General features: G+C 49.2%; 1 protein-coding gene across 4 annotated transcripts in view; it reads left to right on the forward strand.

The window, feature by feature from the left end:
• NME7 (NME/NM23 family member 7) overlaps positions 1–12,175 on the forward strand; it is a 104,879-nt gene that overhangs the window by 59,871 nt on the left and 32,833 nt on the right. For all 4 annotated transcript variants that reach the window (XM_079761037.1, XM_079761039.1, XM_079761036.1 and 1 more), the window contains exon 11: positions 2,790–2,897. In XM_079761037.1, coding sequence (XP_079617163.1) covers positions 2,790–2,897 — 108 coding nt within the window. The remainder of the gene's footprint in view (positions 1–2,789; positions 2,898–12,175) is intronic.

A 12,175-nucleotide genomic window follows, 5' to 3' on the forward strand; every position in this document is an offset into this window, starting at 1 on the left:
GAGTCCTGCCTGGGTGGGAGAGGATCCTTGGGCTGACAGATAGGAGCCTTTCCACCTCTTCTCCGCTCCCCTTCCCGCTTCCACTTCCTCCCAGTGTTTCCTTACCTTGTTTTAGTCGTGAGTCAGTCTGAGACTGCTTATCTCCAGGAATGTACAGGGAACTGCAACTGCCTGAGTTAACTCGCAGTTGCATGCAAACAGGGAAAGCAGCTTGCTTGTGAGCTTTGGTGAGATATTGCTGAGGTTTCCCAGGGGCCGGGAAGAGGACTGTTAATAGTGCTGGGCTCATTGTGGGGAGAACAGCGTGGATCTGTGCTGTTTTAATGGTGGCAGTGCTTCCTTGGCCTTTCATATTACGTTCTATTACCCTCGTTGCCTATTTTTTCCATTGATTTTTAGAGAGAATAGAAGGGAGGGGGAGAGACACAGAGAGAGAAACATCGATGAGAGAGACGCACATTAATTGGTTGCCTCCCCCACACGCCCCGAACAGGGCCAGAAATCAAGTCTGCAACCAAGATACATGCCCTTGACCAGAATTGAACCCATGACCCTTCAGTCCCCGGGCTGACACTCTAACCCACTGAGCCAAACTAGCTCGGGCTCAATTTAATTCATTTCTTAAGTGGAAGGTCATTTTATTCTTGCATATCTCTCCCATATTGTGGAGAACTGAAACAGAATGGCTTTATAATATATTTTATCAGTTGAATAGACCTATCTATAATAATAAAAGCATAATATGCTAATTAGACCGGATGTCCTTCCAGAAGTCCTTCTGGATGAAGCTGGGGCTGCGAGGGAAGCCCGGGTCCAGGGTGCCAGAGGGAAGCTGGTGCCGGCAACTGGGGGAAGGAAGGCCTACTCTTGCACGAATTTTGTGCATCAGGCCTCTAGTTATTCAATAAACAATAATGTTCTTTTTAATGCACACAGCAATAGAATAACTACATACACTTGCTCTTCCTTATTTTCAGCATTTTGCTAATCACCATTCTACTTAGTGCATTTTTCCACCTCTCAGATGTAGAGGTCATTCTTCAAGCAGAACACTTCCTCCCGCTGCAGGACTACCTGAGCTGAATTTTTAGTGCTTGTGATGTGCTGGGCACTGACCAAGCATTCGACGGGTTGGGGCTGAGCAGGCAGGTGGGCGAGGGGGTGAATATGGGGGCAATGTGGTAGAGCTTGAAAGATTGTTTAAACCCCTCACACATGCTACGATAAGTTCTAAACAGTTATTTGTGGTATTCAGTGAAAATCACAGGCTGGTACTTGGTGTTGCTTTTATGTGTCTGAGACTTGTTTTGGCTTCATCAAGGGTGGTGCCTGGGCCTGAGGATGGTTTTCACCATGGAGTCTGAGGAGAGGGAGGAGCAGGGAGTCCAGGAGATGGAGGGGACATGGTCTGTGGGGATCCAATGAGCTTTCACTTTTAGTATTACAGTATTTTTTACTTTCCTAGGCATATCTAATATTTTACAGTAATCAAACGTAAAATTAAAGTATCAATGTATTTCCCTAAAAAAATTACCCAAAATGAAAGCCTGGATTTTAACAGCAGCTGTGAAGTGAACACTTGCTATCTGTGCCTTTATGCTTCATCACTACCAGTCATCTAAACACAATACTTTATACCAGGAAACGTGGCTTGGGAACCCAGACAACCTGAGTGACCCTTCACCTCCATGACCACTGACCTCAGGAGGCCCCACTGCTGCTCAGCAGTCTTGGCACGATTTAATTTCATTAAAATTATTTCTGTTCATCAGAAAACATACTAAAGAAACTCAAAGGCAAGCTACATACTGGGAAAAGATATTCACGTCATATATAACTGATAAAAAATAGAAGTTAGAATATAGTAAGAATAACATTCAAAAGAAAAAGAATAACCTACTGGAGGAATGGAGGAAAGACAAGAATGGGCACTTTACAGAAGAGGATGTGTATGAAAGACGCTCAACTTCTTTAGTTTCCAGGGAAAGCTGGACCAAGGCCATGATGCTATTCATACCCACCGGAATGGCAACGTTAAACCCACCCAGCATCAGAGGTTGGCTTTTATATGGGTGGTGGGAATTCTTGTGCACAGGTGGGTGAGGGCAAATTGTTACAACCAATTTAGAAAATGGTTGGGCCTTAGCCAGTTTGGCTCAGTGGATAGAGCATTGGCCTGCAGACTGAAGGGTCCCCAGTTCAATTCCGGCAAGGGCCCATGCCCGGGTTGCGGGCTCGAGCCCCTATAGGGGGCATACAGGAGGCAGCTGATCAATGATTTCCTTTCATCATTGGTGTTTCTCTCTCTCTCTCCCTCTCCCTTCTTCTCTGAAATCAATAAAAATACTTTTTAAAAAAGAAAAGAAAATGGTTGGCAGTGCTTAGTAAAATTGAACACCCATGTGCCCTAGGATTCCAGAAAAATTCTTGTACGTTTGCACCACACCCCGTCCAAGAATGCTTGTAGCAGAATGTCTATCTGTGCAACCTTGTGTGTATGTGTGAAGTGTGTGTGTGTAGGAGAGAAGGAGAGAGAGAGAGAGAGAGAGGAAGCAGGAGAGGGAGAGGGAGAGGGAGAGGGAGAAGGAGAGGAGGAAAAGAATAAATTAGTTGAATGTCCATCAGCAGGAAAAGTTGTCATACATTCATGCTATTTCCGAGAAAAATTAGTCCCCTCAATGTATTTGTGTATTCCATAAACAAACAATTACAATGTTTTATATTGCTGGCATTTTTCTTACCAACCCCACTTGGCTGACTTGACCCATCTGCGTATGTGTGTTGAACAGGAAATTGCCCGGCATCTGCGTCCCTGCACCCTCCGAGCGGTCTTTGGCAAATCCAAGATCCAGAACGCCGTGCACTGCACAGACCTGCCAGAGGACGGGCTGCTGGAGGTGAGTCGGAAACACTTGCTTATAGCTCAGGTTCAAGAATAAGCTCAGCAGTCCTGGTGTGTAAGAACCTCTTAATCTTGGGTGATACTGTTACCGGTCATCTGATAACCTCAGACTGCAGCTTTAAAAGACCAAGCGGTAGGATGAGGTTTATAACTGGTTAGCCTTCAAAGAACGGTTATTTTTCTGATTGGCATATATTATGGCTTAAAAGTAATTTCAAAAGTGAAAAACTACAGCATTAATTAAATAGTATGAAACCTGTTTTAAAGTCAGGTGAAAATATCACCGTAAATGGCTAGGCATGGAAATCTATCAATGAAATCAGAAGTCTAATATGTAATGTGAGAGCATTGAAAGAAATAGCTACTGTTCGTTGACTCTATCAGGTTCTACCATCATAAGTGCTTCGTGTAAATTATTTCTAGGAATCACACAGCAACTCTAATAAGTTGGTATTATATCTGTTTTATCAGGAAAATGAAATTGAGACTCAGAGGGGTTAAGTAACATCCTCAAATCAAACAATACATATAGAACAGAGCCATGTTCTGACCTCTCATCTGTTCAACACGTTAAACGCCCAGCCTGTTTTGTCTTCCAGACGGAAAGTATTGTGTCAGTCACCAGTGACTGACTGGACACTTAATGTGTTAATTAACATAAAATAAGAAACAAAGAATTATAAGAAAATATAAAGAAAAATTGGTCAGGTTTGGGGTTAAGAAAGTCATTTGTTGGCCAAAGCAAAGAAACTTTAAGGAAAGGATTGATATTCTTTCTTATAGTTTAAAAATTTTTTATGTGTCTAAAGGAACTAATACAATGAAAAGACAAATGCTAAATTAAGGAATCTATATATATATATATAAAAGCCTAAACGACCGGACAACCGAATGGGGCGACTGAACGACTGGTCAACCAGTCACTATGATGCACACTGACCACCAGGGGAAGATGCTCAATGCAGGAGCTGCCCCCTGGTGGTCAGTGTGCTCCCACAGTGGGAGCGCCACTCGGCTGATGGATGTGCTCCCGCCTCCACAGTAGCACTACCGAGTGAGTGGCGGCAGTGGCAGGCACCGTGGGTCCGGGATGAGTGGGAGCAGCATGGTGCCCAGCCCTGGCTCGGGGCTCCTCCCTGGCCTCCTGCTGCTTCACGCACTACTACATCCCCGCCTGCAGGGATCGGGCCAAAACTGGCAGTCTGACATCCCCCGAGCGGTCCTGGATTGCAAGAGGATGCAGGCCAGGCTGAGGGACCCCACCGGTGCACAAATTCGTGCACTAGGCCTCTAGTTGTAGTATAAAGGACAGAAAAAGGATATCCATAGACATCTTACTTTAGTATTTTTTGTTTTATGTCAAATCTATCAATCTTTTATTTTATTTCTACCTTTGAAATCATATGTAGAGAAGACTTCCCCATTTTGTTTAATTTCCTTGCATTGAAATGCTCAGTGCACCTGGCACCTGTGTGGACACGTGGTGTAAGGGAGAGACCCAGTCAGTGTTACCACGTTGCTCATCAGCGCCTCTTTTCATTGCTGTTTCTCGTTGGTTGACGCCCATGCACACCTGTGCCTGTTTCTGAACTTTCCATTTTATTCCACTGGTCGGTGCCAGAAAAATACTACTTTACTACTGCAGTTAATTTATCCTTTAAGAAAGTTTTCTTGGTTATTCTCTTCAACTTATTCCTCCATGTGAACTTTGCACGAGTCTGTCGAGTTCTTTACCCCACCCCGCAGGATGCCAGAGGGCCCGGGCTCCGCTGTGTTTGTGATTAGTGTGGGGGTGACGTGTCTGTAGAGGCCAGCCTCCACCTGCACAGGTGGCTGCCCCTCCTGCCTGCCCTCCCTTATGCCCGCAGAGCCTTCTCTTTGTGCGGGCCTGGGCACAGCCTGTCACCTTCTCCCCGCCAGCTTTTGTTCTTGTTGCCGTAGAGAATGACTTCATTAGCTCCACTAAGATTTTCTCCTGTAATCCAGGGTGTAAATTGGCTAAAATCTTACCTAACTAAAATCTTATCTAACCCTGGTATGAAATACTGACATACTCCCAAAACGTAAAAATGGTACAAACGTCACCTTTTAATTACCCAAAGGATTAAGTGTTGGTTTTAAATTCCCACCTATTTTATGACTATTCCCTTCACCCTCTAATAGCTCAGGACCTGCAGTCTAGGTTTGACTACAGAGTGTTGTTCAGCGAAACTGAAACGTTATTAATCATGAAATTTATGCCCATTAAAAAATGCTACCCAAGTATGCCCGTGCCTGCTCATGCAATTTAGACTATTACCGCCTGCAGTTTACAAAGCCATTTACGAAATGATTAAAACCGTTCTAACCTGACTGCACAGGAGATTTAATTGCAAATATAAAAACCAATACAGAAAGTGGAAGTTGGTGCTCTCACAGCCTCCTGTCCTGTGGCTGGTGACTTATAGCTGATGTGACCTCGGGTGGGTGAGTCACTTTTTCTTTCCAGGCCTCACTTCTCTTATCAATAGAATGGAACAAAGAATGCTGATACACCAAGGACTGCTCTCTGAGTCAGGGATCAGCTAGTTGCAGATTACTTGGCTTTAAATGGTCAAGCAGTGGGACGACAACACATGGAGGCCAGAAGAGTTATCTGCTCACAGGTCTTCAAAGTGCAGGCCGGCGTGACACAGACACGAGCTCTGACCGGGGAACATTTGTACCCACACGTGCTGTTCCTGAGGGAGCATTCTTTAGTTGTAGGTGACCGTGACCTTTACTGCCCAGTCCAGGGCCTTTCCGAAAGGCAGTTCCCGTCGCAAAGGCCTACGCCAGAGCTGTCGGGGGCACTGGGACTGTGGGCTCCCCGTTGCTGTGGCAAGAAGGGGGCAGTTTACCCTAAGTCTTTCCCTCGTGATGTTTCCTGAGCCACACTTGTGCCAAATGTCCAGGAAGTAGGATTTCAATTTATATTTTGTCCTCATATCAAACCACATAGAGGGTTTTCTTTGCTGACATTGCGCTAGGAATTCAAAGCAATTCGACCCTTCCGCTGTTTGCACTGAGCTCACCGTAAGTGTCAGAGGTCGCGGAGGGTCTCAGCAGGAGTCTGGAGATGGGTTTCTCTGGATGCCTCTCATTGGGACACAGCCGCTCTGGTGGTTACAGGAGGAAGGACAGCGGCTGCAGGAGGACACAGGCCAGGGTGTCGTTTCACCGGGGTGTCCCCGATTCTCTGTCGGGAGTGACTGAACACCTTACGTTTCTGCTTTAAAGAGAGCGTGCATGGGAGAGGCCTAGTTTAACTAGTAATAAAAGAATACTAGTTTCTTCCGATGGCCACGCTTTAAAGTGTCAACGCCCACTTCCGTGAGGCTCCAGGAAAATGGACTCCTCAGGGGCTGGTGCCAGTGATGTGGCCACAGGGCTTGAAAGCCTTGGGTTGTTCCATACAACCTGCCCCAGAATGCCACTCCTCAGAGTTCACCCGAGGAGGAGGGCGGCGGGGTGCGAAGGGAGAGCCGCTGCGCGGTGTCATTGAGGAGGAGTTGCGGTGATTACAGCCGGACAGGGTGTGTGGCTGCGGGTTAGCTGGCCCTCCTCCTCTGAGAAAGGTCCATGTGTGCTCATAGCCCCTCGCTCCCTCCAACCCAGCAGCGCAGCCAACGGTGGGCATGGCTCTGCTCCCGGCGCTTACTCATCTCACTGACCCGGTTCCCCATCCTGTAAATGAAGGTCTGCGCAGTGCCTGCCGTCAGCTAGCACGGTCCCCAGACAGAGCCACCGCTGAGCAAATGCCAGTAATTGTGTCGTTACAGTGTCTGTCTCCTAATGTGTATTTCCCCGCGAGGCTGAGCACTCACAGGGAAGGGATCAGTCTTGCCTGGCATCTGAAAACTCCCCATTAAATCATTTTTGAGGGAAAGTGGGGAGGGTTTGGGTAAATAAGTTATGGTTCATGTACTCAGGCTGCAGTATGTAAGCTTTTTTTTAAATGATGGTCATGGAGACCTACCTGTAGCAGTGGCCTTGGTTCATGTTAGACTCACCTCGGCCACTTTTAAAATCTGATGCTCAGACCACCCTTAGAGAGTCCAACTTTTTTCCTTTTGGAATAATTTCAAACTTACAGAAGAGTTGCAAGTACTAGACAAAAACTTTTTTTTTAATAAACATTGTGGTTAAGTTGCCAACATAATGCCCCATAATCTCTGAATACTTTAATGTATATATTTATTTATTCTAACCCAAGGATATTTTTCCATTGATTTTTAGAGAGAGTGTAAGAGAGAGGGAAAGACAGAGAGAAAATCAATGTGAGAGAGACACATCGATTGGTTGCTTCGTGCATGCCCCCAACAGGGGATGGAGCCTGCAACCTGGGCATGTGCCCCGACCAGGAATTGAACCGGTGGCCTCTTGCTTCCTGGCTCTATGCTCAACTGCTGAGCTAAACCAGCCAGGCCAGGTATTTACATTTTTAAAAAATTAAAACACAGCAGTAGACAGGATACATGTAGCTCTGCCCTCCTGGAGCTTGTCTTCCAGGAGTGGTCACCATAGTCATTGTTTTTTAGAATGACCAAAGTATGGCTCTGTTTATCTTTGTCAGATAGTTTGTCACTTGGTTATATCATGTTTGTGGTTATAATATAAAAGGTTAAGAAAATACGTAATCTATTTCATGGTGTATATAGGCGATCAAAACAAATCTGGATTTGGCTGCATAATTGTTTCTGCATGGTTCTGGTTGCAGGGTACTACATCAACCAGAGCGAACAGGTGCAGGGAGACTAAGAGATTGGCGCCCTGGGCCTCCTGGCGCGGCGAGCGCAGGCTTCCACACACACCCACACTCGTAACCTATCTTCAGTTCTAGTTTCTATCTTGAGGGAAGAGTTGTGATTTTTACTAGTACCTCGTCAAAGAGGAACAACTTGTACAAAGACAAGAGCAGCGTTCTCTTAGAGATCTAAAAATAGCTTAGTAAGCCCTGGGCTTGACCCTGAGGGAGAAAATGGCAGGAAGAGTCAGCACAGGCCTAGTACCGACACACCAAGACATCTGGGGAGGATTGGGTCACCCCGGGGAGGATCCCGGTCACCCCGGGGAGGATTCGGTCACCCCGGGAGGATTCTGTAGCCTGAAAGGAAGTCGCAGCATGGATAGCCCAAAGCAGAGCTTCCAAAGGCGTTTCGGACGGCACAGCTGACAGCCTCAGAGACCAATGGGTGTGAAGGATAACCTACAGGAGACAGGATTAACTCGCATCCCCAAGTCCAGGTGGTGGTAGAGAGGCTAATGGGTACCTTCCTCTGTGATGCCGACCTATTTCGTAAGTTTGATGGCAGAGCCCAACCTGATCTGACACGTGTATGATTTCTACAGAACCCACCTGAGTGACTGCCCACACCGTGACTGACATTGTGATTGACACTGTGACTGCCCATGCTGTGACTGACACTGTGATTGGCACTGTGACTGCCCACGCCATGACTGCCCACGCCGTGACTGACACTGTGATTGTCCACGCAGTGACTGACACTGTGACTGACACTGACTGCCCACACTGTGACTGACACTGTGACTGACACTGTGACTGCCCACACTGTGACTGACACTGTGACTGACACTGTGACTGACACTGTGACTGTCCACACTGTGACTGACACTGTGACTGCCCACACTGTGACTGACACTGTGACTGATACTGTGACTGCCCATGCTGTGACTGACACTGTGACTGCCACTGTGACTGCCACTGTGACTGACACTGACTGTCCACACTGTGACTGACACTGTGACTGCCCACACTGTGACTGACACTGTGACTGACACTGTGACTGCCCATGCTGTGACTGACACTGTGACTGCCCGCTCTGTGACCGCCCACTCTGCTGCACAGACGCTGGTGTGGAGGGTACGGGAGCTCCCAGACTCCGGGGAGAGTGTGTAGTATGAGGTGTGAGCACCACATCGCTAGTCCCCATTTCAAAACGTCAGACACCAGGAGCTGTGAATAAAGACAGTGGGCAGCTCTGAAACAGCCGTGGAGAGGGGCTGACCACAGAATGGAACCTCTGGGTGATACTTAGGCTGCGGGGGGTTGGGGAGATTAGGTGCATCGTGACGTCGTTGTTTCTGATGAGCAGGTGGATTGACGCGGGCCAGGGCCTGCAGGTAGGGCGCTGAGGAAGGACCATGCTGTCAGCCAGGGAGGGGAGTGATAAACCAGGGAGAGGCGGCAGGGGGCGCCGCAGCAGCCTTCCCAGGAGGCCTGGGGCACGGAGGAGCCGTGGCCAGCGCGGACTGTTAACTTCAGAGTTTCAGTATTTGTCGAGGGCTTCAATACATGATGAATAATTGAGTGAAGATGATTAAGAATCATGAAGGAACCCAGAGGCACAAAGTAGAAAGAAGTTAATACTGACTCATCTCAGAACTACATAATCTACGTTTCAAAAGATTATATTATAACCAAGTATGACCTTCTAGCGATCGACAGAAATGTGTAACTAAAATAGTAACCCCTCTGAGTTAAATATTATTTAAAACAAATCAGTAAGCGTGCTCATGGGAGCTCTTATTTCCCATCAGCACGGAGTTTCTGAAAGACCTTCCAGGCGCTGTGGCTCTTCACCTGGCACATTGATAAAGCTCCAGCCGCACCTCCCGGGCGGCGTCCCTTCCTTTCCCTGATGCTGGAAAAGGGCGGCGTTGGCCTTTGCACTCTGCACTTTGACCTGGACTCTTGCCTTTGGTTGCACACTGCCTCATTTGCCAGCCCATGACTAAGCGTGAGCTGCCTTGATAAGTAACTCTCAGTGACTAAAGTCCTTCCAGAGGGGACAGAAGTCAGCTTCAGTGACCTGGTCAAGTCCACCCTCCTTCCATTCAGAGAGCATTGCTGCTCCTCCTGCTTTGGTTTTAGAGTGAAGGTTGCTAAGCCCACGACTGTTCTCTGCCCATTAGACAGTGAGGGACGTTTCTGTTTTAACAGGGAAAACAGAGGGATAGTCCGACAGAAGGAAATGCCAGGCCAGTGTTTCCAGAACAAACGTATAGAGAAGGTTTGCAGGTGAGGGAAAGCTTTTAAACTTGAAAGGCCTTCAGGCCTCATGTCAAATACCACCACTACCACAGAGCGTCCGCAGTTTTCTGCGGGATGATTGTGAGTAACTGACGAACAGGGGCTGTTTCCTGTTCCTGTTTAACCTGAACATCCCGTTAGCCATAAAGGTAGCGCCGACGTCTTGCCAGTGTCGTAGGCAGCAAAGGCCACACATTCTTTCCTTGATGCAATTACCAGTGAAACCCAAAGTGCTGTGGGTACTATTTTTAAATCTTATATTGGACACATGTTTACTTCAAGGTAGGAACTTGATACAGTGTGTGGCTAAGTGTAAAAGATAGCTATGCTGTGAAATTGGTTTGTATTAATTCCTTCATGTCATCTGCTTACTAATTTTATATTTTTATGTATGTGTATGGGGTCAATATTGGCTAACTTTAGGGGTACTTACCATGCGTCAGGCATTGTTCTACATGTGTTACATACATTAACATATGTGACTTTCAGGGGAGTAAATATCATTACCCTATTTCTGGCTCAGTAACTGAGGCATGGAGGGTTAAGCAACTTTCCCAGAATCACACAGCAGAACCCAGCAGAGAGGAGCCCAGACCGTCCACGATCCACTCTCCCTACCCCCCTCCAAGGTCACACAGCAGAGAGGAGCCCGGACCGTCCACAATCCACTCTCCCTACCCCCCCTCCAAGGTCACACAACAGAGAGGAGCCCAGACCGTCCACAATCCACTCTCCCTACCCCCCCTCCAAGGTCACACAGCAGAGAGGAGCCCAGACCGTCCACAATCCACTCTCCCTACCCCCCCTCCAAGGTCACACAACAGAGAGGAGCCCGGACCGTCCACGATCCACTCTCCCTACCCCCCCTCCAAGGTCACACAGCAGAGAGGAGCCCGGACCGTCCACGATCCACTCTCCCTACCCCCCTCCAAGGTCACACAACAGAGAGGAGCCGGACCGTCCACAATCCACTCTCCCTACCCCCCCTCCAAGGTCACACAGCGAAGAGGAGCCCGGACCGTCCACGATCCACTCTCCCTACCCCCCCTCCAAGGTCACACAACAGAGAGGAGCCCAGACCGTCCACAATCCACTCTCCCTACCCCCCTCCAAGGTCACACAGCAGAGAGGAGCCCGGACCGTCCACAATCCACTCTCCCTACCCCCCCTCCAAGGTCACACAGCAGAGAGGAGCCCAGACCGTCCACGATCCACTCTCCCTACCCCCCCTCCAAGGTCACACAGCAGAGAGGAGCCGGACCATCCACGATCCACTCTCCCTACCCCCCCTCCAAGGTCACACAGCAGAGAGGAGCCCGGACCGACCACGATCCACTCTTCCTACCCCCCCTCCAAGGTCACACAACAGAGAGGAGCCCAGACCATCCACAATCCACTCTCCCTACCCCCCCTCCAAGGTCACACAGCAGAGAGGAGCCCGGACCGTCCACAATCCACTCTCCCTACCCCCCCTCCAAGGTCACCCAGCGAAGAGGAGCCCAGACCGTCCACGATCCACTCTCCCTACCCCCCCTCCAAGGTCACACAGCAGAGAGGAGCCCGGACCATCCACGATCCACTCTCCCTACCCCCCTCCAAGGTCACACAGCATAGAGGAGCCGGACCGTCCACGATCCACTCTCCCTACCCCCCCTCCAAGGTCACACAACAGAGAGGAGCCGGACCATCCACGATCCACTCTCCCTACCCCCCCTCCAAGGTCACACAGCAGAGAGGAGCCGGACCATCCACAATCCACTCTTCCTACCCCCCCTCCAAGGTCACACAGCAGAGAGGAGCCCGGACCGTCCACAATCCACTCTCCCTACCCCCCTCCAAGGTCACACAACAGAGAGGAGCCCGGACCGTCCACAATCCACTCTCCCTACCCCCCCTCCAAGGTCACACAGCAGAGAGGAGCCCGGACCGTCCACGATCCACTCTGCCTACCCCCCTCCAAAGTCACACAGCGGAGAGGAGCCCGGACCATCCACGATCCACTCTCCCTACCCCCCTCCAAGGTCACACAACAGAGAGGAGCCCAGACCGTCCACGATCCACTCTCCCTACCCCCTCCAAGGTCACACAGCAGAGAGGAGCCCGGACCGTCCACAATCCACTCTCCCTACCCCCCCTCCAAGGTCACACAGCAGAGAGGAGCCCGGACCGTCCACAATCCACTCTCCCTACCCCCCTCCAAG

This window comes from Cnephaeus nilssonii (genome assembly GCF_951640355.1).
Source record: "Cnephaeus nilssonii genome assembly, chromosome: 21".
Classification (NCBI taxonomy): domain Eukaryota; kingdom Metazoa; phylum Chordata; class Mammalia; order Chiroptera; family Vespertilionidae; genus Cnephaeus; species Cnephaeus nilssonii.